Below are 23,303 nucleotides of genomic sequence, written 5' to 3'. Positions count from 1 at the left end.
CATTGAAAGGTTTGGAATTGAAACCCGAGTTCATCAAAAAAAAAAAAAAAGTTGTGGATTTTTTTTTCTTACTGCCTGGTTTCGATTGTTGGATGATGCAGGCCTGATTTGATTGCAAAATATAAATAAAAAATAATATCGAGTTGGAGTGGGGGAAGGGAGGATATATTATAAAGGTTGTGAACGGATGGATGGGTTGATATCCTAATACATCGGTTGTTCAATACGTCCTCCTCCACCTCTCTCTCTTTTATCACTTTAACTTTTTTTTTTTCCTTTCACGCATGGGATGCATAAAATGGCGTTATCCATCCATCTGTCATCAAACGGTGCTGCTGCCATGATCTATCTACTCTCTCATTGTTCAAATATTCCTAATATATACCTTTGGCAATCACGAAAAAGAGGATGATACGTTAAAGAATCGCTTTGGTTATTTAACCCATAGGTAGGAAGCCCGCCCGCCCGGCGCGAGAGAAAGATTTCGGAGATTCAATTGTTCACTCCGGGGCACGTGATTTTTTTTTTTTTTTGCGCATCTGTTTGTTGTCAGTTAAAGCTTCAAAAGAGTACACTAAACACAGAAACTTTTTTTTTTATTATCATTAGGTTTTACTATTTACAATTTCATCGAATTAAACGACCATAAGCGAACAAATGATCTATCTATGGAATGAACGACAGCGTAAATTTTGTCTTCATCAAACCCCAGATTCTTGATTGAGAAATCAGGCAACTCATCCATGCTTGATTGATGAACATGATTGTTGAGAGTCACTTGACATTCCCCCTTTTTGGCCAAATCCCAGATTTTAAGGCCTGATTTATCTCCGCTTACCAAGGTTCGTCTGGACGGGTCGATAGCCAGGGCATCCACTTTAAATGTATGTCCGTATAGTGTCCTTTTAAAAGCAATGTCGAGTGTATGATCATTAACCCGAATAAAGTATTGCTTCATCGTGTTGTTTGGATGCGCCGTAATTAAATGGGGTGGAGCATAAGCCATGGATGTAATTTTTTCGGAGACTGTATTTAGGGATGGATAAACAGACTCAAAATCAAGAGCAAATCCATGTTTGGATGAAATAACTGCACTTGTAGACAAGATGAATTCCTGCAAGTAAAAAAAAAAAAAAAATGAGTTATATAAACACATATTTGTAATATCGGTATCTGTTTATGTTACCTGTACACCAATAGACGACGTAAATCCTCCACCGGATAACCCAAAGCAGACAATCACTTTCCATAGACCAGTCTTTCTTTTCGACTCGTGTTTCTGAATCTCTATAGCAACGGGAGACCAATCCATAGGACTTTGTAAACGATGTATCAGCTCCAATGAAAGCGATGGAGTGACATGAAATACAGATAGTTTCATACTTTCTGTGCAGACAAGTATCATGGGATACTCCATGCCAACGGACGTTACCTTGTCATGTTGACTCGATGGATTGTAATTTGTAATTTCCCTCAAGTTGGTCCCGGATATCTCCCAAAGGGTAAACCCACCATTTGAATAGCCAGCTATTAAACGGTTTATAGGTCCCTCCACCAACTTTAAAAAGCTAATAAATCCATCGGTATTCTCTGTGGATTGTACCTGATGCACATGGACAGATCCATTTTCTACATATTTCCAAACGTCGATCCCGGAACTCGTGCTATCCCCGACTAGAAAGATGGTATCATGCAGCACTTGTATTTGGTGGAAATTGTCTGTGTTTTCCATTGTATGTGACAGATCGTTGATGTAGCATTGGCCTCGTAGCCAATTATGGTGTATTCTATATTTCGCTTTCCAGCTTCCTCCTTGTCGTGTCACAGAGGACCGTCGGTGATACTGAAACTTTGTCTTTCTATCTTCTAATAAAAGTGGATCCCTAAAATGACGATTGAACAATGGTTTCCAAAGCTATAATGAAAAAGAGTTGTGAGTTATATGTACTTGGGAGTAGAAGGAAATAAAAAATTTTAAAAAATTAATCATTTTACCATTTCATCGTTGGCTATTCTACGCCAATCCGTACTCACTGCGGCACATTGTATTAAGTCTTTGAAAGATAAGAAACTGAACACATGCAGTACCAACTCTTTTGAAAATAAACTTGTTGCAAAGTTCTTTTTGATTTCGTGTTTTGTTTTGAGGCCTGATCGTCTTTGTCGTTTTCTACATTGAGGTGCTTCCATTCTTTTGTATGGAAAAAAAAAAAAAAAATGCAAAAATAAAGGGGCAAAAAAAAAAAAAAAAGGAGAGAAAAGGCTCAAACATTTCAGTGAGCGATCTGAGCAAGTCACAATAGCTGTTTAAAACACTTTGGCTCTCTATTATATCCAAATAACCAGAACATGAAAGATGTCTGGTGAGGGTATGAATCGCATTTTGTCAAGGTACAAATCCTTAAAGTTTACCATGAAACTAGTGGGTCCTTGATTTGATTTGGTTATCCTTTCATCTCAGACGGTTTTTTGAACTACTTGGTAGTCACGAGTGCGTCTGAGCAGTTACATTTGATAGTATATCTATAACATACATATTCCGCAAAATAAAAACGTTAGCAGATATACACCCATAGTTTCTGATACTCAAAGCGTAGTTTATTCTGATTCAATGCCATACACGATTTGTTTTTGTAGGCGTGTTATTATAAAAAAAAAAAAAAAAAAAAAAAAAAGACTTTACCCCAGCCGTAATTATGGTCTGACTGGAAATGCAAAGTAGATTCATGCGCCGTGGCATAATAAAAAAGTACAGACTATTCGGTTAGCCATCTTTGTCTTTTTGAAAATAAAACTCAAAAATTCATGGGAATACTCTTAAAAATAATGCATTGATATGCGATAGCGAATTTGAAAAAAAAAAAAAAAAAAGACAACTAGCAGCATAAGTAAATAACGCCATCTTTAGAAAAAGAGACGAATAGTTTATCACTAAAGGTCTGTAAATTAAATAAATAAACTTTTTCGTAATAACATGCTTAGCTTATTCAGCGCAGTTTTTTTTTTTTTAAAAAAAAAAATACGCGCATTCCTTTTAAACGTATGGAACCAAAAAGATGAAATTTCCTTTAAGTATTAGTCATCGAGTGTTTTTTTTCTAATTCCTACATTTCTACGCTTTTTAAATGTATAAGCCAAACGATCAAGGTAATACGTTATTTATGGATAGAATGGCGTATTTTTTTTTCGAAATGGAAGATTTGTAAAGAGTCTAAAAAAAAAAAAAAAAAAAACGGTCCCTTGAAATGGGGTTAGCGATATGGCCTTGGCAAACAATAATAAAGAGGATTTACGCTTAACTATGGTATGCTCGTTCCTGATCATAGTGTCCGTGTTACCCGCCCTTCTTATTTCATACCTAATTCCGATGCTTTTTTTTTGAAGTGCATGTGTGGCTCTTATCTACGCCGCAAACATTTGCATGGATTGATTCTTTTTTTATAGACTAGTTAGTCCTCCCCCTCCCCCTTTTTTTTCGCCATCAGTATGTTAATGATGTGTCTTGAGTTGATCACTTTTGAAAGAAAATTCTAACTTTAGAATAAGAATACATATGATTTATTTTATTTTTTTGAGAGAGAGAAAGTGTTGTCAAAAAGTTGGGTAGTGACGACAAAACCTTCTTCTATTTTCCTACGGGCTGGTTGTCATAACAACCGGGTAATTATGTAATTGTAAATATTTAGTTCATTTTGAATACAAACGATCAGGGCACTTTTTGACGTATTTATTAAAAATCCGTGTCTCCGTTTTGTTTATCCATCTAGTTGGGTTTTTTGTTTTTTTTTTTGTTTGGGGAACTTTTTTTTGAAAAATGCACAAATGTATAAGGTTGGAAGAAGGGGAGGGGTCATAGCGATGTAATGTTTGTATTTATTATGTTTAAGGACGCGTCCTGGCACTAAAAGGTAATCGGGGACCTTGGGCTAAATGGAAATAGCGCTGTAAGTTGACAACTCAATGAATGATGTCAATACTCATCATTTTCGGTAATTTTGAACCGCACACATAACATTTTGAGCCGAAAACCGCCGTTGCTACTACTGTCGCCGCTGTTACCGCCGGGAAAGGGCAGCTTTCGCATGGGGCTTATTTTAAAAAGAGGGCTTTTAGTTTTGAGTCATTAACAAGTTTGACAAATGATGTTGGGGTGGGGGCTCTTCCGTTTTGTTTGACCTCCGGGGAGAACGGGTCTAGGTTCCGGTATGTTGTTGCGCTTTTTTTTCCTCCGTTTCTGTAGATGGGAGTAGTTTGAAAAAAAAAAACAAAGTTTGGACCAAGAGTCCGTCCTTCTCCATATGCCCCGAATAAGTATTTTGACAAGCTTTTAACAAGACCCCATAAAAGAGACAAGTGACGAGATCATACGTTAAAAAATATAAGATTATTAACTGATTATTTTTAATAAATTTATTGAATGATAATTTTTGGGGAAATTGAAATGCTTTTTTTTGGGGGGGGGAGGTAGAGATAGGATGCAGTAGGAAAAAAAATAGAGAGTGAATAAAATCTATGTATAATATATGTATATATAATAAAATAATAAGGGAAATGCCTTTTCGGAGACGGGCAAAGTGTCAGTTTTTTTTGTTTTTTTTTTTTGGGTGTTTTTGGGTTAGGTCAGTATGTGACACAGGGCCATGCAAAAAAAAAGAGGAGAAAGGTATTACAAGCAGCAAAAGAGTGATTTCAGGTCAAGGTATTTTGGGATTGAACTAGTTACGTATCATCATCAAAGAGTGAGGATGCTGAAGGAGAACTAGGTGTGCATTGGTAAGGAAAGTATTGGTAGTTGGTACAAGTAGAGGTGGTAGCATGTTGCATACTGGCAGCAGAGGTGGATCGACGACGATCATACGAAGGTTGGAAAGAGTACAGAAAGGGTGCAAGAATAGGTGAAGAAGGGGGTGAAACAAGCGAAGGTGATTTGAACATGTTCAATTCGGGTTGAATGCTTTTGGGCTTACTGTCGTGATGATGACCAGTGTTGTCTTGGAAGCGACAGGATTCGGAACAGTAAAGCTACAATGGAAAATATATGTTAGTTTTCCTTGATTACAAGTAACTAGAATGAGATATAATATTTACATTATTGTCAATACAATGACGGTCGCACATGATACACCAAGAAAGATCCATTTTTATTTTTTTGTATGTGTAAAAGAGAATAATGAAAAAGAAGAAGGTTTATGCGTTCTCCTTTATATACCGAAAAGAAAAAAAAAACTCAACATTAGTCATACGGTACTTTCAAAACTCAGCAATAAATGAGTAATAATTTGTTGAAATGGTCTGAGATATTTTCAAATTTGCAATATTAGATTATCTGATTGGCTCGAAATGTGATAATCTGTGATGAATCTTTTGATTTTATTGTGGGAAAATGACGATTTCATTTTTGAGTCACCTTTCCCCCCTCTCTAATTAACCCCTATTTGCCCGATCCGACTGTCTTTCTCTCTCTTTTTATATGCATAACAACCCAATTCTGACGATAAACCACTTTCTAAGCAAGCCGATACCTATCGTAATTTGACAGATGTACACACTCATCTTTTTTTTTTAATAGTAAAACCCTTTTATTTTAATTTCACTATATAAATATTGTTAAAATGACAGACGGGAATACAATGAATGACTCAATCTAAATTCAGGCCATCGTTCCTCTTTTGATTTTGTATTCTCCCCCTATATCCTCAAACGTGTAATAAGTTCAGCCAATACATGTTAAAAAAAAAACCAGTTTGGATCATCTGAACAAAAAGGAAAAAGTGCGCCCAAAAAATCCCCTTGGAATAACCACAAAAATGGCATGACACATAATGCAAACAATTTAATAAGAGATTTGGGAAAGGGGGAAAAAAGTCTGTGCAAATCTCCGAAACATTCTGTGATATTAAAAACTCGAGTATTAAATCGATCCATCATGTAACAGTGGTACCTGAAAAAAAAAGTAATGTATAATAGTTGTGTTTCATATCTTTATACACTCTCTTTATCATCCTTTTTTTTTTCTAGACACTTTGTTGTGCAACCCTCACTTTTTGAAGGAGAATGAGCCGATTTTATTATTTCCAAACAGATGATTAAAGTTAGAAAAGCACAGATGCTGTGTCACTGTAATGATTGTTGTCCTTTTTTTGTATTATTCATGAGCCGGGCATTTTTTTTAATGGATGACAAATATATATTTTAAACCTGTTCAATGTTGATTACAACAACTAAAAAAAAAGTAGCTTCTTTTAATCAGAGTAAACCAAAAAAAAAACTAGATAACCAAAAAAAAAAAAAAAAAAAAAAAAAAAAAATCGTACCATATAAATCAGACAAAAACCCAGTTTTAAATATCACGGTTGTTGTTATTGTTTCTGTAACATTCTTTACCGAACAATATATAATCCAACCCTGCTCGATTTATTTTAAACAACGGGAAACGGGTAAAACTAAATTCAGCTTCAACCTGTGGCTGGTGAATGTTTTTTTTTATTTTATTTACTTATGGGATATATACTATTGGGACAACATAAACTGTCCCAAGCCAATGGGTCGCTTTTGCAGGATCAACCCAAAAAAAAACTTTATTCTCTCTCGCCCTCTCTCTCTTTACAACTTGGACTCCTTACGTGCAGCAACAGCAGTGATCAGACCTAAAAAGAGAATGAGGAGGGGTTATTATTATATTTCATCATTTTTCCCTCGCACTACAATGTAAAAAAAAAAAAAAAAAAAAAAACTTACCAGAGGGATCAGCTTGAGGATGGTAGACAGCAGCATTCTTGCCAGTGTTATCAATATCAAACTTGCTCAAATCAATACCAACATAATGCTTATTGGGCAAAGAATAAGAAACTTCAGCGACTTGAGGGTATTTTGCCAAAATTTGTTGTTGCATCAAATAAAGTGTAGCTTGAACAGAGGCAGAATCATCTTTGGCAAAAGTGTCGCATGTGATTTGTCGGACACCCGCATGAATCGCCTTGAAATCCACATGACGAAGCGTCTCAGCGGACTTGGAAGTAAAAGTCCATTTGGCATCAACAGCGGTAGAGAAGATACGATCCCAGGTAGGGACCAAAGTAGTGTATTCATCCTTGTAAAAACCATGGAAAGCAGATCCAGTGGTCTTGAGGACAAGAAGCTTATCCAGACCAGAAGTGATGTTAATTTGATCACCGGCACGATAATGTTGAACACTGGTGGTTTGAACATCTTCTCCATCACGTACAAATGAATGAGGGTGAGGCTTACCATCCACCAAAAGACGAGTCCACTTGTGCTTGATAATATCCACAAAAGCACCAGAGATATGACTATATTGTTTTAACATGTGGCTAGTAATCTCTTGAGCAAACACTTCAATGTTATCAACATTCTCACTACGCTTAGCAAGAATATTTACAGTGTTCTTGCAAGTATCTTATAGAGGTACAAAAAATGTCAATTTAGACTGGGCTTCCCCCCTTCCTTATTTCTGTATATGTGTAAATTACCTGTGGCAACAATCACAGAGTTATCGGCCTTGGTGTAGGAAGTTTCGATATCACCTTCCAACAAGAGTCGAACCTATACACAGAGAATGGGGTTTAGTTCCATCCTCTAAACTTTATTTCACTTTATATACACTTACAGTAAGTTCGGTACAATGTTGAACACTTCCTTCCTTGTAGACTCTCATAATACGTACGAGATCCTTACCGTAACGAGCATGCTTAAGATAGACGTTGGACATTTTTTTTTAATGTTTTGTTATAAGGAAACCTTAAAGAAGAAGAAAAGAGAGAAATATCTATATCTTTTTTTTTTTGGGTTATTTTTATATGAAGATAAGAGCATTTAGAGAAATACTACTTCTTTTGGAACAAAAATATACAGGTATAATTGACTTTCTTTTTAAATCTCAGTTCCATATCTAAATTCCAAAAAATAGATATATATATTTATCCATCTTTCGTGAGAAAAAGATGTAATTGTGGAAGTAGGGCACAGTTGTAAAATATTAATGGCGTGATGCTTTTAAAGATAGCTTTTTTTTTTTTTTTTTTAATGCAGAAGATCCTCTTTGATTGTTATCTTATCTTTATTTTTTTATTATTATTATTTTATATTTCCTACATGACTCATTTTTAATGATGAAGGATACCTGATTGAGCTTGAGCAGAAGTTTCAGCTCTCATGATTTCTCGTAAAGCCATAGTAGCGTATTGAGAGGTACCAAGTGTGAATTCCACCTTCAAGGCTAAATATTCACCATCTACCAATTAAAAAAAAAAAAAAAAGAGAGATAAATATATAAAGAGGGTATATTTTTTTTTAATTTTTTTTTTTTTTTTTTTACCTTCAATGCCGACGGGCTCGGGAACACCTTCAATTCTATCAATGTCTGTGTTACAGAGTTGTTCAGTGGGATCGTTATAACGGATAAAAGACCAATCCATATGATCAGGCTTGGATAACATGGTTCTGTAATCACCGCTCAATCCTTCGAAATGACCAGCTCTCTTTTCCATGGAAATACCGTCCTCAGCTTTTTTTTTAAAAAAAGAAAAATCATTAGAAATCACACACACACGTTTTCTTTTAATACTCTTCTTTTACCCATAAACTTTTCATAGAGTCCCTTGATTTCGTTCTCGGGATAAACAGTTTGTCTGCCAGGTAAAGGATAAACGACATCGGCAATAGTGTAGTTTTCTAAATCCTCTTCTGTAAGCACCTTGGGAATCTTTTTCTATATATATAAAATGTACATTCGATTCAATGGGTTTTATATATACATAAAAAAAAAATGGACTTACGTTGAGAGGATCACGTCGACCAGAGTTATTGAACTTGCGGTTATCGGGTGTCTTTGCTTTACTTTTACCACTGACCAAAACGAGATCACCCACTAAAGGCTTATCGTTACCAAAGAGTCGAGAACGTTCCGTAACAACGCGGTTCCAAATGTAAGATTGGTAAGCATGAGAATACAAGGACAACATGTTCTTGGGCAACTATTTTATAATAAAAACCGGTAGGTTAGAACTTACCCGACCCGTCACAATTCATTTCTATGTTTGTTACACTTACACTCTTAATGGCTTTGGCATGAGATTCGGGGTTTCTGACATAAAAGTTAAGAAGTTTACGTTCAGAGTAGGCTCTCTTGGGGAATATTTCAAGTGCTGCTTCAGGGTCATGGGTATCTTTCCAAAGTTTTCTAGCTGTATCAAAGTCCTCACGATCTATAACATTATATCTACAGTGTGAGTTGTTCAATCATTCAAAGATAGAGGGAGAAGAATAAGATGTTACCTCCTTCACGGGGATCAAGAATTAAATCAGAAGCGCGCTCGAAATCCTTCTTCATGATGGCACAACCAACCGTATGTGTCAAGACACTGCTTGTACCAAATCGTTGCATACCAAAGTAATTCAAGAATCCATTGTTCTTTAAAGAAACTAAAGACGCTTGTAAATCCTCTTCAGTAGCATCCTTGACGTTACGAAGCACAATGGTGAAATGGTTTCCACCAAGGTCGCCCAAGGTCAAACCATTAGGTACGAACCTTTTTACTTGGTGTGAGTCTCTCTCTCTCTCTCCTTTTTTGTATATATATATATCTCCCATTGTCACTTACTTGAAATCACCGACATAGATACCAGCCTTCTTTAACTCTTCTTGGGCCATGACAATACGTCCAGGCTTGACACTCTTCATGGTAAGTGTTTGGGTAGTGATGGCACGGGAATCCTTGGTACCTGCATAACCGAAATGTTTGGTGTGCACACTAGATCCATCTTTATCAGTGTCACATATTTATCAAAGATCGAACATTTTACTTACGCAGCTTTGCTAGAGATAATATTGATGGCGTTCATGGTATCGACACCAATCTTGCACATGTTGGCTTGTAAATATTCACCACCCAATGCCTTCCAATCAATAAATTCTAAAAAAATAAATGTCCCTATAAGTCCATCGCTCTGTAAAAATGATGGGAAAAAAAAGTTACTTTACCATCGTTGTAGACAGAAGAAGGCCATCTGACGACAAGTTGACCTTCTTTACCACGACAATTGATTTTTGTTTCCAAATGTTGTTCAACGAGTTGATAAAAAAGCATACGTTGATCCTTGTCGGTCTAGATAGAACACAATGTTTTTTTTTTTTAGAAAAGATTGAACTCGTTTATGCGTACATGAATACTTTACGGGAGTCTTGATGACAGCATCGGCGTTTTGAGGGTTATTGAGGAAAGAACGTAACTCTTTAGCGAATTCCTTGGTGAGAATTTTGGCAACCTCTTTATCAAAGACTGCAGGTTTATAGTAATCCAATTTGACCTCCTACATTTTTTTTTTTTGTATCCATACTTTTTAGTTTTTGTTTCGATGACGCCCCTACTTGTTACTTTATACCTTGGTTTGTGTGTTGGGTGCTTCTAATGATGTAAGGTGGACGATATTGCCCTCCATATCCACTTCATTCACAAGGAAATCTTCAGCTCTATTTAAAAAAAAAATATATTTAAAAATTTAAGCAAGTCATAATTTTTTGTTTTTAATATTTTCTCTCTCTCTCTATTTTTATTTTTTTATTTTTGTCGCTCATTTTTACCTGTACTTCAGGATGCTATGGAAACCCTTAAGAGCAGGATTGACAAAAGCACCAATACCGACCTCACTTTCCTTGATGATGACGGCAGGTTCATTATCAAAACGTGCCTTCTTTTGTCGACCTTGAGTCTCCTCAGGATCTAAAGCTCTCTTGTTGCCCTTACTTTGATCGTTGGAAGATCTCGAAAATGCGTTTCCCATGATGTTATTTTGAGTTAAAAAAAAAGATCTCTAAATTTTTTTTTTTTTCTCACTGTTTGCGGGTCTCACATTAAATCTCATCTTTTATTTTACACCCCTGGGTTTCAATTTTCTCTGTCAGTGACCTACTTGGAATACAGGATGGGGAAAAATGTTGTAAAAAAAAATATTGTAATTTCCCGGAGACTTGTTTAACCGAAAATCGTAGGAAAACCGATCACACAGGCTTGTACCTTACAAAATGCATGAATTTAATGCAAAGTGAATTTGTTATTGATTATAATATATATTTTAAAAAGAAAAAGAAAGAAAGAAAATGTCTACAAGTCTTTTATGCAACAGACATAAACTGTGTCACGGCATCTTTTAATAATTTACCGGGCTTTGTTCATGTCTGATGCGATGATTTGAATTTACTTGGAGATTTTTTAATACGAACGAGGAAAATTAATGCTGATCGTTAGTCAGATGTTTTTGTACCTAAGCAGAGTGGAGGTGTTCTATTATCCCAGATCCATTCACTTTATGACCCATCGTACACTCGGATAGACAGGAGGTCTTAGTTACTTTTTGTACAAAGCACAAGCATTATTGGTACACATAATCGATCCTTGGTATTTCTTAACAAAACTCGATGAACGTTAACATGATCGCCATCCTTCAAAGCAACTTTTTTTTTATTTTTGTTGGGAAAATAAGAGTTGATAGCTTTCATTGCCCACCCAATGTTAAAGTCGACATCGACAAACTTTTGTGCATCTTGCCGAGAAAAGTACAGGGGAAGTCTCAACAACGTTGTTGAAAGGGAATAGTGTTTTAAAACGTTACTTTTTTGACATGTTTATTAAAAATCAGCTAAATCATTGAGTGGCTTAATCAAATCCGGTTAAACCAATTCCCGAAAATTACAACATTTTTTTTTTACAACATTTTTCCCCACCCTCTTGAAAACAGTACAAAATGGGAATCGTACAATGTAATCCCGCACCCTCTCCTATTGCCTCAAACACGTAGAGGACACTTTCTTTAATTTCATGCGTGATCCCCCACCCTACCATGGTTTTCTTATTTAAAAAGAAAAGAAAAGGACAGAGCTAAGCCACATTTACGCTCACGTCTGTGCGTGCTTGAGTGTGTGTGTGTGTATATGTGAGCGGGGGAGAAATCAATCTTTCTCTCTTTGTTTTTTCTGCATTTTATATATATATATATATATATCTCGACGATATGGGAGTTACTTGGTAAAAAATAAATAAATAAGGGGTATTGAAAAACTAGATGTAAACTAACAGACGTCACTTCCAAAAGTCTTGTGCGTTGGAAGAATGCAACGGGTATGCGTGATTTCACCTTGATTGCTGAACATGTAACCAAGACGTTACATGGAAAGAACACGGGACCATGGTCACTTTCGTTCAAGGTCTTTCGCGACAACCATCGTAAACAGACGGTTGCTTTAAAAGACAGCAAGTTATTGTGTCAAGTGTCTTTGGCACAACAACCTGGTCATGTCTATTGTATGGTCGATGACAGTGTTGTAGTCGAAGCCGAGAAGGAAATGGAACTCATTCTTTCGCGATTGAAGAATTTGTGGCAATTAAGACAGAGTGTGACCATTGAAGGTACCAGTTATGAAATTGGTGATTTCACCTTGCGCGTTGCCAATATCTTGATTGGCTCGACCTACAAGGGCCTGTTATTGGAGGTAAAAAAAAAAGAGAGAATAGTTGTGATCTATTTGCTTATGCTAACTTGTGTGTGTATTTTTTTTATTCACACACACATTAGATTGATTATCATCCATGTTCCACACCTAATAATGCAAATGAATTGTTCAAGGAATTTGTGGAATCTATTGTACCTCCTACCGCACAATTGTCATGTGAATACGATTATAACTATGAATCCGTGGGTCTCAGCAATCGTGAGTTTACCACGGCTCACACGAGTTATCAATACATGCAATTATTTAGAAAAGATGGCCTCTTCTAAAGAAATAAAAACATTATACCCTCCCCTTACATATAATTTTTTTTTTTTTTTTTTTTTTTTTCAAAAAAAAAGAGATTATGTATTAAAAAATTAAATGTGTGTGAGTGTGTAATTTAAAGAATAAGGGCGGTGGCAACCATGGCAACGGCACCGATAACCATAGCAGATGCCTTGAAAGTGACACCGGCAGCGCTGGTAGGAGCAGGAGTGACAGAAGCAGAGGCAGTGGAGGAAGGTGCCTTGCTGATAGAAGCACTGGGGGTGACACGAGTGACAGAGGCAGAAGCAGAAGCGGGGATAGAAGAGAGGGCAGTAGCAATAATACTGCTCTTGGGAGGGACAGAGGAAACAGCAGTAGCGATCACAGAGACAAAGGATTGGGTGACAATATCACCAGTGGTACCAGTGAGAGTGAATGCAGCAGAGTAGGAAGTAGCGCTATTTTTTTTATAGAGTAAGTAATACATTCTACTATGCTCATAAAAATAAAATAAAATTACTTACGCAGCCTTAGTGGTAGGATCAACATAACTGATTTGCAAGGAGAAGGTAGCATTTTGAGGAAGGTCAGTGGGGACCTGGATAAAAGAAGAAGAAGAGTAGATTATATATTTTTAGCGTAACATTTAAAAATGCCAATTATAGGCAAGAAGCACGACTTTTTTTTTGTTTTCTTAGTTGGACTTACTTTCCAGTCGTACTCTTCAGCAGAACCTTCAACGTTGAATGTAACACCAGTGCTGGACATGGAAGCAGCGTTAACACCAGTAAGCAAAGCTACCTTGGTAGAACCAGCGACACCATTTTTCCATTCTATGTTTTAGCAATTAAATAAATAAAAAAAGTTAGTGAATATGCCATTGCATGTTTGTAATGATATGATTTTTTTAAATACCAATAGTGACACTAAATAAATGCGATTTGCGTTTAGAAAAAGATAGAATTATTGTAATAAAGGAGATAAACTTACGTGCTACCGGCCTTGAAGCTATCACCTTGGAGAGGGTGGGTGATATAGAAAGGAACGGTGGATTGGGCAAATACAAACGAGATGCAGAGAGCAAGAATGATGAAAACAGCCTTCATTGTTTTTTAAGGATAGGAAAGAGATAAAGAAGTAATAATAAAAAAAAAAAAAAAGTTTTTTTTCGAAAAAGTGCAAATTTTTATATTAAACATTTTACTTGTGTACCCGCGTAAAATTACATATATATAAAAAAAAAAAAAAAAGAATAAGCACTGTGTTCTCGAGATTCGATAAACTTTTTGTATAATTAATTTCACTTTAGTTCGCGTTTCTCTGTCATTTGTACTCGCAGGTCAGTGCATTGCACAAATGCGTGTTGTTTAACACGTTGTTGTTGTTGTTGTTGTTAGGTAAATGTTGTTGCTAGGTAAATGTTGTTACACTCTATTTTTTAAAGCCAGTTTTATTGTTATTTGACAGGGCCCTTTATTTTTTGTTTTTACACTTTGCATTAAAAAAATAAATATAAAAAGGCATTGAATAGTGTGCGTGTGTATAGAAAATGTATTTATTTTTTTGGACAAAAAAAAAAGAGAATTTATACAAGTTGAAAAATTGGAGGAACTTAGGCGGAAGCCTCTTCCTTCTTCTCCTCAATCTCAGCCTTATCGAAAGACTCAACCAAGTCGGGGATCTCATCATCGTCAGCACCGGCAGCAGCGGCACCTTCACCTTGAGCTTGTTGGAAAGACTCGGCGAGCTTCTTAAGAGCAGCCATGGAGTCAGGACCCAATTGGTTCAAGATTCCGGGAATGAGCTCAGCTAATTCCTTCTCAGTGGAACGACCGTGAATGGCAAAGGTGTTGGCATTGGCGGCAGCAGAGACTATGGAAAGTATTAGTCTCGTCATATTACACCCACATACACACACGCTCTCTCTCTCTTTCTTTCTCTCTCTCAAACAGATTGTTACTTACCACGGGGGTTGTTGAAGTGGATAACCTTACCGTCATCCTTGAACATGTTGACTTCATCAACACCAGCAATGGGTTGAACGTTCAACTTGGTAAGGGCAGCAGAGAGCTTACGGTCATCACCGGAACCAGCCTTGTTAACGGCCTTCTTGACCTTACGACGGGGAGTACCCTTACCACCGATACGGACTTGAGATTGGAGCTTGGCGAGTTTATCAGCGTTCATTTTTTAATATAGCTATTACAACATAAAAACAAGCATTAGTTGAAGCTGTCACGCGAAAACCACATTTCTTTTGTTTCTTTCTCTTTCTCTTTTATATTCAAAGGGGGGAGGGGTTCCTTATTTTTTACATTTAAAAAAAAAAAAAAAAAAAAAAAGTCAGACTGTACAAGCCACCCGTCCTTTTTTTTTCAGAGATGTTTTTTTTTTAAAAATGTAATGTCGAGTAGAGTCATGTTCGAAGCTGATAAGAAAATGTACCGTATCCCACAAAAAAAGAAGAGAAAGAGAAAACAAGAGATTGTAAATAAAAAAAATAGTAGGGGTACGCACCTATTCCAAAAAAAAAAGAGGGAGAAAAAAGAAAGAGCAAGAAATAAAAAAAATTTATTTTGGTTGGAAAAAAAAAAAAAATTTGCAGCGCGCTTTCCCCTAATAATAATTTTTTTTCACTTTCATTGGCTAGTAGGAGTTTCTATATGACTTTGTTTGATGGAAATCGCAACTGAAGTCGTTTGATCATTCCATTCACATTGTCTCGTACTTGCTTGGGCGTACTCAAGCTCTTCTTATCCAGAATCATAATCTTGCTATATTGAACCACACTTTTTTCTCGGCTCTTTAGTAGCTGATGCAGTATATAGTCAATGATGGCAATCACAGACACTATCTTGTAGTTAGTAAAACAATATGATACCATCTACCACTACTTTTACTACTCACCACCGCAGTCAGATCCGTTGTCTTGCTGTGGAGTGGTGGCGGGTATAAATTGCGACGACTTGTCTAAACGTAGCAACGGTTGCATACGCTTGCACGTGATTTCTGCATTTCGTAGGTTATTAAACCTTAGCGTGTCATAATAGTAAAATGAATTGACAGCACGCACATACACCAGCAATGACCAATGAGTACCACTATTGGCTTGCGCTGGATCTCCGTCATTTACCGGAATAAAGATCGCCTCATATCCATCCATGTCCTTGGGCAGTGCCGGCACCAAGTTCATGACATCCCCTTACTCAACGTATTAACACCTCCATTCTTTTTATTTTCTTTTATTTTTTGCTTACCTTCTGCAAAGGTGATGAGTTGTACGATGCCTGGTCGCAGAAACAGATAGTGAGCATCCTTGGGTACAAACGTGCGTTCCAAAAACTCCATGTGGAATTCAAGCATCGTATCGTTTAACCATTCTCCAGGCGCTAGTGTATTTAAATCCTGATACGAGCAATGTTATTTTAACATGTGACTATCAGTACAAAAAGACTTACAGACTGTCGAATCACTACATCGTGATAATGCAAGATGAGGTTATCTACAAGTGCAGCAGCCATTTTATGAATATATATAGAGAAAAGAATAAAAAAAGATGAAGAATGGATCTAAAAAAAACATGCGAGGATAGTTATCTGGCATTGTTTCGTAATTGTGCCTGAATAAGCCACAGGACAAACATGTAAAAAAAAAAAAATTAAGGAACAAATTATTTTTAAAAAAGAGCAAAAAAAAGCCTTCGTATTCAGTTTTTATGGTATCTGCAAAGAGAAAATGAAGGACTAATAAAATATTACTAAAAGAATTTGTTTATATTCTGGTTTGGTTTGATCTTTAAGAAAAATATTTCAGAAAAAATTTAATAGGTAGCTACAAACCTAAAAAAAGAATTGTTACACATAAGAAAAATTAAAAGGCAGTTTTATAAAAGCTAACTTACAATGTAAACGTCGACGAATTTATAATATTCGGATTATAATGAAGGTTATTGTTATTATCTTCGGAACATGATTGGAATCTCTTGTGTGGTAATGAAAGTCTCGGAGATATGATGCATGTTTCTTGATGCATTGATGTCTCTTTGCCATAAGGTGTTACATAAGTGATTTAGGCACTATAACACGCCGAACAAACGAACACCATCAAGAACGGACCGAATATAAAGATTGTACACGGCTAAATTTGCTGTCTTGGAACTGGCAATACTTCGTTCTGCTTCCAGAAAGCCGACATCATTGTTTTTCAATTCCAATATTTGATTGTTCGTTTTAAAAAAACCCTGCGCTAATGTAATATTCGGTTGTCGAGTACTTTCTTAATTGATGTCGAGCATCGCCCTGACCATCGGAAGCCGTAAAAATATTGACCATCCCAGGATCAGCACCCCATAGATGAAAGTTATTTTCAAGAATATTTATGAAGTGATCTTAGACGATAAAATATATGGGTAAAGCAAATAAATGTAAATCGATAATAATACAGTCAGAGATGAGAAAAGAATATAGTTCTTAGATGTAAAAGAGTAAAGAGTTTACGACGGGTTTATGTAAGAAGATGTAGTGATTTTATAATTACAATGGACAACAAACAGCAACAAAAAGCGTAGGAAATACTACTTAGTATCAATTACAAGATAAATCCCAAATTTAGGTGAAGACAAAACTCAAGAGTATTTATAAGATCCAATCCTGTGTAACAGCAAACCGTATTATTATTGGCTGCGACAATGGTAATGTATTTGGCCAGATAAGACCAAAGTCTTTCCATGCCTTCACCGTCAGTCAACCCAAAGTGTGCGATGTACCTCGGATTGTACTTGACCTGACAGTGCATTACATGGGCGTAGGCATGGAAGACAGACAAACCCAAACGGTCAGAGCCGGCGATTCCGGGGAGGTTCAGCTAAAACTTATAAATTAGTGATATGATAATTGTCAATTTTTGATATAACATACCTTGATAGATGGCTCCAGTTTGCATACAATGTCACACATGGCATGTAAAGGAATCTTTATACCAATCTGGTTCTCCACAGAGGCTATAGCAGCCAATGGATACTTAAACCTATAATATATTAATAAATATCGATTTGTTAAAAAAACAGAGAAAAGCGAATGTTACCCTTCCCCGGCGTCCATGTCTGCAAGTTGGAACACACACCCTAAAATAAATCAGCGATCAAAAATTGAAAAATATCGCAAACAAATTAGAGCGGAAATAACGATCTTTTTTTTAAAAATATCGCGATTGGCGATATCGATAAATTTTTCCAAAATATCGCGATTGGCAATATCGATCAAATTTTCCAAAATATCGCGATTGGCAATATCGATCAAACTTTCTAAAATATCGTTATTGGCAATATCGATCAAACTTTCCAAAATATCGCGATTGACGATATCGATCCATAAATCAAAAAAACAAAAAAATATCGTTGGATGGGGTAAAAAAAATGGGGTAATCGATAACCGATATAATATTACTTTTACACCCCTGCTAAATCAGGATACAGGCTTAAAATTGATACGTTTGTATATATTGGAAAAAAAAAAATTTATTTATAAAAAAAAACTAAATAACGTCGAGTCTGATCATGATAGACCTCTTCAAATATAGAAAATGACCAGTAAAATATGACCAGAGACAGACATAATGAGAGGAACTACGATAGTGACCATACGAAGACCTCGGAAGAGCAGCAGTATTCACTTACCTGCATAAAGATGGTTTACGTTAATAAGAGAATAAATTATCAAGTTTAGCAATGTGTACCTTTACAAAACCGTGGGATGTACGAGCCTCAAATAAACAGCGATGGTAGCTAGCTTTAGGAATTTGGGTTAACTAATAATAAACACATAAACCAAAGTCGAGATATTTACCTTTTCACAAGCGGTGAAAGTAGAGATGGCTTCAGCTATACAAATGTGTTAATACATATAAAAAGAGTAAGTAAATTTACTTTTAAAGCAAAGAGTCTTGGTTTAATCCGTTTGGAGAGTGTCAGCACGTTTAATGTTTAGTCACATAACTATATCTTCATTTGTAAACAAATGGTTATGATAAATCATATATTCACAAACTATACACATATACAAACCTTAAGTTGAGTTTTTATTTGAAAGAAATAGAAAGAAAAAAGAAAAAAATAATAAAAAAATCAGAGTTTAAATAAGAAAAAAAAAAAAATTCAGGCTCAATTCTATTTTTGGAAAGCCCTTGAGGGTCGACTATTGGTCCCAGATGCTATTTCATCAGCCTTTCTTTTACCTTTTGGACGGGTAGTACTTGGGGTGGAGAGGGCAGGTGCAGAGGTGGGAGGAGGAGAGTCAGAGGTGGGAGGAGGAGGCGAGTCAGAGAGAGGAGGCATCTCAGAGGGAGGAAGAGAGGTCAAAACAGGATTTTGTACCAAAGCGGAAGAAGACGATGGTGCAATAGGTCTGTTATCAGGGATCGAAAATAAATTTTCAAACAGGCCCATATCCAAGTCTTCGTACCTCTCTTCAGTACCCGAATTGACACCAAGGTTTTCCAGGCCAGTCAAAAATGAACCCGAGGTATCATGAGCAATGTCATCTGGCTAGAGTTGAGGTTTATGTTAATGTTAAAAATTCTTAATTTGATATCTAAACTTTACTTACTCTTGCTGAGTTCCTCAACATTATCTGGATCATATTTTTGGATATCCAGTTTTTATCGGCGAGGTGCATGGGTAGCATTGGGTTCTCGGCGTCAATGACAGAGATAAGGTCTCCAGGATATGCCTCGAGGGGTGTACCAACGTTCAAGCCAGAGCGCTTGTTCCAAAAGTATGCAATTCTTTCGAACATATACAATACTTCATTCTGCTCGTTGGCAGGAATCCCCCTCCAAATGACACCATTCTTTCCAAATCGTTCTTGGTACAATGCTTTCAAGAAATGTTGGCAAATGGTGAAGACATTGTTGTAAGCTGCTGTCGCCCTTTCTTTAGCTTGATCCTCAGTATAGGTACCTACCAAAGATCTCCAGTACGCAGCAACCTTGTCTATGACGGTTTTCTTTGTATAAGTACATACGGTGATGGATCTTACACCGAGAGAATTGCAAGAGGTGTGAATACCATTGGGTATAACATGCTCCTTGTAATAGGCGACAGCCTTGACCACGGTTTCGTACATTTGTTGAGCAGCGGAATTTCTTGCTGAAAAGATAGGGCAATTATTAACTTAATTCGTCTTACAAAGTAAAATAAAATAAAAACGTACCAGTGATATATCCAGATCGAGAAGTAATTGCAGAAGTACCATTGGATTTGACCACTTTCTTAACCTTGCTGCAGCATTCACAGTGTTGACCAACTGGCAGGTAGATATATTCTTTCATTGTGGCAGGCATCGCATCAAGCTTTCTTTGCATATCGTAAATGGCATTAACGAGTTTTTCAATGACTTCGTCTCGAGAATTTGAGTTTTGGGTACCGTTCATTGTGATAAATAGAGTGAAAAATCGATGTAAATGAGAAAATAGGTGTAAGTATTGGATCTTATATAGATGTTTTAAAGATACATTTTTTTTTTCATTGTCATTTACCTTGATGTAAGTGGTTCAACTTATTTGCACCAATCACGGTACAGAATTAAAAAAAATTTCGCTTAATAACCTCGTTACACGAAAATCTAACAATAGATCAAGCTTGAAGTCCCCAAACAACGATTTCTAGTGGTTTTGAAAGGTATCCATAGTCTACACAGAATTACTATATCCTCTCTATTAATAATTATAAGATAACTTCACGAGTAATTCCAATTGGTTCTAAGAACGGTCAGTGACTATTAATAAGCTGTAAATAAGATGTAGCAACATGTATAAAACTACACGCAAAAATCGGTTCCCAACTTACCAAAAACGAAATTTTAAAAAACTTTCAAAATGGTTTACCCCAAAATTCAAAAACCCAAGAACCTTAGAGCTTCTCGAAACGGCGCTAACCAACGTCTTTTAAGAGGCACATATGAACCCTTGGCCGTTACTGCTGCCTCCATTGTACCTGGCCCAACTGACACTTCTGTTTTTGCTGTATCCTCTTCAGTATCTACTGGCTTCCCAACTGCTATAATAACCAACCGTACACCTTTTGACTATGACGAAGAAATGGATTTTTACGATGATGTTGATATGGCTGACCTCGATAACCAAATCGCTCTTCCCTTAATTGGACAAATGTCCATACAAGACGTAGATGCTGAAGATGAATCCTCTGATGATGGCTTTGTTGTAGACGGTGAAGTAGACGAGGATTTGTATGAATCCACGGACGAAGAGAACTTCGAAGGTAACTAAGGATGCTCGAGTTGTTGACATCATGACAACTTACCGGATGTATTATTTTCACTTTTAGAACCATTGTCACTTGATCATAATGTAACAATACAGGACAACATCAAGGATATCATTGTCCCCATTAACGTATTTAGCACCAGCGAGCTGAGTAGTATTATGTTCAACTATCTTACATTTAGTAGAAACATGACCATAGAAGCTGTGCGCGTTATGAAGAAATTTTTTGAGAACACTTTGAACCAAAACAACAGTATGTTAATGATTTGTATTTACAAAGTATCATTATTTACTAATTTAGTTTACCTTTTAGGCCTTGATAAAAAGAAAAAAGTACTCGCATTGAAGGAGTGTCGTTCGTTGATCAAGAAGAAACTTCCACTTTCTTTCAGTCAAAGCCATGAAATCTGTTCCCGAAAGGGGTGTTATCTCTTTGATCCTGTCGATGATGCCGATAAAACCGCTTGTCCTCACTGTAACGCTGTTAGACATAAAGAATCTGTGGTAAAAATGATTGATATTGGTGAACATTTAAGTCGTATGCTAGCTTGTGACGAGTTTCGTGATGAAGTCGAAAAATACCGAAACGTAATCGATTCCATGACAGACGATGATCCATATACCGATTTTTTTTCTGGAGCCGCGTATAAAGAAATGAAATCTAAAGGTCTCTTCACTGGTCAGCACGATTTAGCCATCGTTCTATGTGTTGATGGGTTCACTTCGAAGGTATCAAGAAAAAGTATGGTGATGGTACACGTTATAATTGCTAGCATTGATCCGTCTATCAGGTAAATTTTGGCTCTATATACAATACATCCAATCTTTTTACGTCGTAATAACACCGTTTGCAGATACACCGATGAATATACTTTTCAAGTTGCAATTCTTTTTGGTGACACTAAGAAAGACTTTGACTCGTATCTGCGTCCAATTATTGAAAGCCTTGATCGTTTGAGTCGTGAACCTGTTGTTGTTCGCAAGAATGGTGTTCATGTCACGTCGGCTAGAATTTTCAATTTGGGTGTCATTGCAGATGGTATAGAGATCAACCAGCGGTTGTTGATGTTTAGTGGTCATACCAACTGGTGGGGATGTAGATTTTGTATTGGTAAGTCGTCAGTTTACTAAGCTATGACCGTGGACACTAACAAAATGACCCTTCTAAATTTAGTTAAAGGCGGTCACCCAGTTGACGGAGGAAAAGGTGGTATGTACTTCTTTGGCAGAGACTCGGCTATCAGAACCAAAGCTTCTTTATTACTTGAGAAAGACGCAGTAAGTATTAACTTGTGTAGCCTTTTTTACATATTTTAATTGATTTACCTTTATTAGCCTTCTTGTCCCAACCACAACTATGGTATTAAAAGTGCTTCTCCCTTTGGTCAGTTGAGTACCTTCCTCTCCATCGACTTTTTCATGTGTGACGAGCTACATATGTTTTCGAATGTCAGCAAGCTTTGCTTCGACATGCTTTCACCAAAGCTCAACACTCGGTTCAAGTTTGATGGTAACGAAGACACGTACCCGTTTGCTCTCGAGACTGCTGATTTTACTCGCATCAAAACCGCCATGGATGACTCCCTTCGTGCAATTCCTGCGGATTTCAGTGGTTCGTTTGCTGGTGTCAATCTGGATAATGTTAGATCTATTTATCGTTCGGTGGACTGGATCGCCTGGTTGGTGCATGTGATTCCTACGATTGTTGCCCCACTCTTTCACGCCAGAGAAGCAACCACAGGATTTATTGCCCTGTCTCGTGGTATTCAATTGAGTTTGCAATGGTCGATATCCGAATCTGAAGTGAAGGAAATTGAAAGGTAAATATTCATTGTTGAGTTGTAATTTATGTAGTGATATTTACTTGAACATTATATTTGCTTATGATAGATGCTTTAAGACTTGGTTTGATTACCTCGATACCTGTCTTGATAGCAGCTCTATCTCCAGAACCGTATTCAGATCGAACATGCACCAACTGAACCATATACCATACATGATAAAACGAATGGGGTTAGTTATCGATTGTCATCATAGTTATTAGACTTCCCTTTTGTACTAATTTTTCATTTCTCTGGTAGACCGTTAAGGTGTTATTCTGCAAGATCATTGGAAAGGTCTATTGGCATATACAAGAAGCGAATCCGTTCATCTTTGAATCCTGGTGTCAACGCCGGTAATGTCATGGAAACTCGTGAAATGTTCTCTTTTTTGCAATCCGATGGTATAATCGATAGTTCCGCCTATGATT

General features: G+C 36.6%; 8 protein-coding genes across 8 annotated transcripts; 1 reads left to right on the top strand and 7 right to left on the bottom strand.

Moving 5' to 3' along the window:
• Nucleotides 1–619: 619 nt before the first annotated feature.
• EV154DRAFT_537372 (uncharacterized protein) lies at nt 620–2,574 on the bottom strand (the record flags this gene model as incomplete). The annotated part of the gene is made up of 5 exons (XM_051604207.1): nt 620–1,114; nt 1,187–1,568; nt 1,743–1,915; nt 1,996–2,170; nt 2,555–2,574. 5 exons carry the CDS (start codon nt 2,572–2,574, stop codon nt 620–622), a joined length of 1,245 nt encoding a protein of 414 aa, XP_051459195.1.
• A 1,793-nt stretch (nt 2,575–4,367) lies between these two features.
• Nucleotides 4,368–5,209, bottom strand: EV154DRAFT_504087 (uncharacterized protein). Its single transcript, XM_051600997.1, has 2 exons — nt 5,089–5,209; nt 4,368–5,022 (listed from the first exon to the last, which is right to left on the bottom strand). The coding sequence occupies exons 1-2, from the start codon at nt 5,137–5,139 to the stop codon at nt 4,720–4,722; spliced, it is 354 nt and encodes a 117-aa protein (XP_051459194.1). The 5' UTR covers nt 5,140–5,209; the 3' UTR covers nt 4,368–4,719.
• A 1,226-nt stretch (nt 5,210–6,435) lies between these two features.
• On the bottom strand, nt 6,436–7,869 carry EV154DRAFT_504082 (urate oxidase). Its single transcript, XM_051600996.1, has 4 exons — nt 7,628–7,869; nt 7,491–7,563; nt 6,739–7,416; nt 6,436–6,647 (listed from the first exon to the last, which is right to left on the bottom strand). The coding sequence occupies exons 1-4, from the start codon at nt 7,727–7,729 to the stop codon at nt 6,604–6,606; spliced, it is 897 nt and encodes a 298-aa protein (XP_051459193.1). The 5' UTR covers nt 7,730–7,869; the 3' UTR covers nt 6,436–6,603.
• Nucleotides 7,870–8,123: 254 nt separating this feature from the next.
• Nucleotides 8,124–10,800, bottom strand: EV154DRAFT_562067 (pseudouridine synthase; the record flags this gene model as incomplete). Its single annotated transcript, XM_051605711.1, has 12 exons — nt 8,124–8,251; nt 8,336–8,524; nt 8,596–8,728; nt 8,796–8,993; nt 9,070–9,224; nt 9,295–9,548; nt 9,621–9,770; nt 9,827–9,932; nt 10,001–10,124; nt 10,195–10,329; nt 10,402–10,489; nt 10,601–10,800. 12 exons carry the CDS (start codon nt 10,798–10,800, stop codon nt 8,124–8,126), a joined length of 1,860 nt encoding a protein of 619 aa, XP_051459192.1.
• Nucleotides 10,801–11,661: 861 nt separating this feature from the next.
• On the top strand, nt 11,662–12,821 carry EV154DRAFT_504068 (mediator complex, subunit Med20). The gene is made up of 3 exons (XM_051600995.1): nt 11,662–12,041; nt 12,109–12,505; nt 12,589–12,821. Exons 1-3 carry the CDS (start codon nt 12,028–12,030, stop codon nt 12,790–12,792), a joined length of 615 nt encoding a protein of 204 aa, XP_051459191.1. The 5' UTR covers nt 11,662–12,027; the 3' UTR covers nt 12,793–12,821.
• Nucleotides 12,822–12,828: 7 nt separating this feature from the next.
• On the bottom strand, nt 12,829–13,899 carry EV154DRAFT_504066 (uncharacterized protein). Its single transcript, XM_051600994.1, has 5 exons — nt 13,763–13,899; nt 13,688–13,698; nt 13,481–13,605; nt 13,297–13,370; nt 12,829–13,230 (listed from the first exon to the last, which is right to left on the bottom strand). The coding sequence occupies exons 1-5, from the start codon at nt 13,876–13,878 to the stop codon at nt 12,906–12,908; spliced, it is 651 nt and encodes a 216-aa protein (XP_051459190.1). The 5' UTR covers nt 13,879–13,899; the 3' UTR covers nt 12,829–12,905.
• A 402-nt stretch (nt 13,900–14,301) lies between these two features.
• EV154DRAFT_462139 (NAC domain-containing protein) lies at nt 14,302–15,310 on the bottom strand. Its single transcript, XM_051597578.1, has 2 exons — nt 14,737–15,310; nt 14,302–14,644 (listed from the first exon to the last, which is right to left on the bottom strand). The coding sequence occupies exons 1-2, from the start codon at nt 14,957–14,959 to the stop codon at nt 14,385–14,387; spliced, it is 483 nt and encodes a 160-aa protein (XP_051459189.1). The 5' UTR covers nt 14,960–15,310; the 3' UTR covers nt 14,302–14,384.
• A 111-nt stretch (nt 15,311–15,421) lies between these two features.
• EV154DRAFT_462138 (uncharacterized protein) lies at nt 15,422–16,299 on the bottom strand. The gene is made up of 4 exons (XM_051597577.1): nt 16,231–16,299; nt 16,030–16,177; nt 15,680–15,973; nt 15,422–15,622 (listed from the first exon to the last, which is right to left on the bottom strand). Exons 1-4 carry the CDS (start codon nt 16,291–16,293, stop codon nt 15,432–15,434), a joined length of 696 nt encoding a protein of 231 aa, XP_051459188.1. The 5' UTR covers nt 16,294–16,299; the 3' UTR covers nt 15,422–15,431.
• Between the last annotated feature and the right edge of the window lie 7,004 nt (nt 16,300–23,303).

The sequence above is a fragment of the Mucor mucedo genome, assembly GCF_025094135.1.
Source record: "Mucor mucedo strain NRRL 3635 chromosome Unknown EV154scaffold_31, whole genome shotgun sequence".
Classification (NCBI taxonomy): domain Eukaryota; kingdom Fungi; phylum Mucoromycota; class Mucoromycetes; order Mucorales; family Mucoraceae; genus Mucor; species Mucor mucedo.
The sequence above is the reverse complement of the archived record's forward strand: the minus strand, read 5'-3'. Positions and strand labels throughout refer to the sequence as shown.

Coding starts and splice junctions, on each gene's coding strand:
- EV154DRAFT_504087 (XM_051600997.1), bottom strand. CDS start 5,139: ATGGATCTTTCTTGGTGTATCATGTGCGACCGTCATTGTATTGACAAT. Junction 5,023..5,088: donor GTCATTGTATTGACAATAAT/GTAAATATTATA, acceptor TTTCCATTGTAG/CTTTACTGTTCCGAATCCTG.
- EV154DRAFT_504082 (XM_051600996.1), bottom strand. CDS start 7,729: ATGTCCAACGTCTATCTTAAGCATGCTCGTTACGGTAAGGATCTCGTA. Junction 7,417..7,490: donor CTCTGTGATTGTTGCCACAG/GTAATTTACACA, acceptor TACCTCTATAAG/ATACTTGCAAGAACACTGTA. Junction 6,648..6,738: donor TCCTCAAGCTGATCCCTCTG/GTAAGTTTTTTT, acceptor TTCTCTTTTTAG/GTCTGATCACTGCTGTTGCT.
- EV154DRAFT_504068 (XM_051600995.1), top strand. Junction 12,506..12,588: donor ACAAGGGCCTGTTATTGGAG/GTAAAAAAAAAA, acceptor CACACACATTAG/ATTGATTATCATCCATGTTC.
- EV154DRAFT_462138 (XM_051597577.1), bottom strand. CDS start 16,293: ATGGCTGCTGCACTTGTAGATAACCTCATCTTGCATTATCACGATGTA. Junction 16,178..16,230: donor ATGTAGTGATTCGACAGTCT/GTAAGTCTTTTT, acceptor TGCTCGTATCAG/GATTTAAATACACTAGCGCC. Junction 15,623..15,679: donor CAACGGATCTGACTGCGGTG/GTGAGTAGTAAA, acceptor ACTACAAGATAG/TGTCTGTGATTGCCATCATT.
- EV154DRAFT_462139 (XM_051597578.1), bottom strand. CDS start 14,959: ATGAACGCTGATAAACTCGCCAAGCTCCAATCTCAAGTCCGTATCGGT. Junction 14,645..14,736: donor CCACTTCAACAACCCCCGTG/GTAAGTAACAAT, acceptor TACTTTCCATAG/TCTCTGCTGCCGCCAATGCC.
- EV154DRAFT_504066 (XM_051600994.1), bottom strand. CDS start 13,878: ATGAAGGCTGTTTTCATCATTCTTGCTCTCTGCATCTCGTTTGTATTT. Junction 13,371..13,480: donor CTGAAGAGTACGACTGGAAA/GTAAGTCCAACT, acceptor TCTTTTATCCAG/GTCCCCACTGACCTTCCTCA. Junction 13,231..13,296: donor GATCCTACCACTAAGGCTGC/GTAAGTAATTTT, acceptor TAAAAAAAATAG/CGCTACTTCCTACTCTGCTG.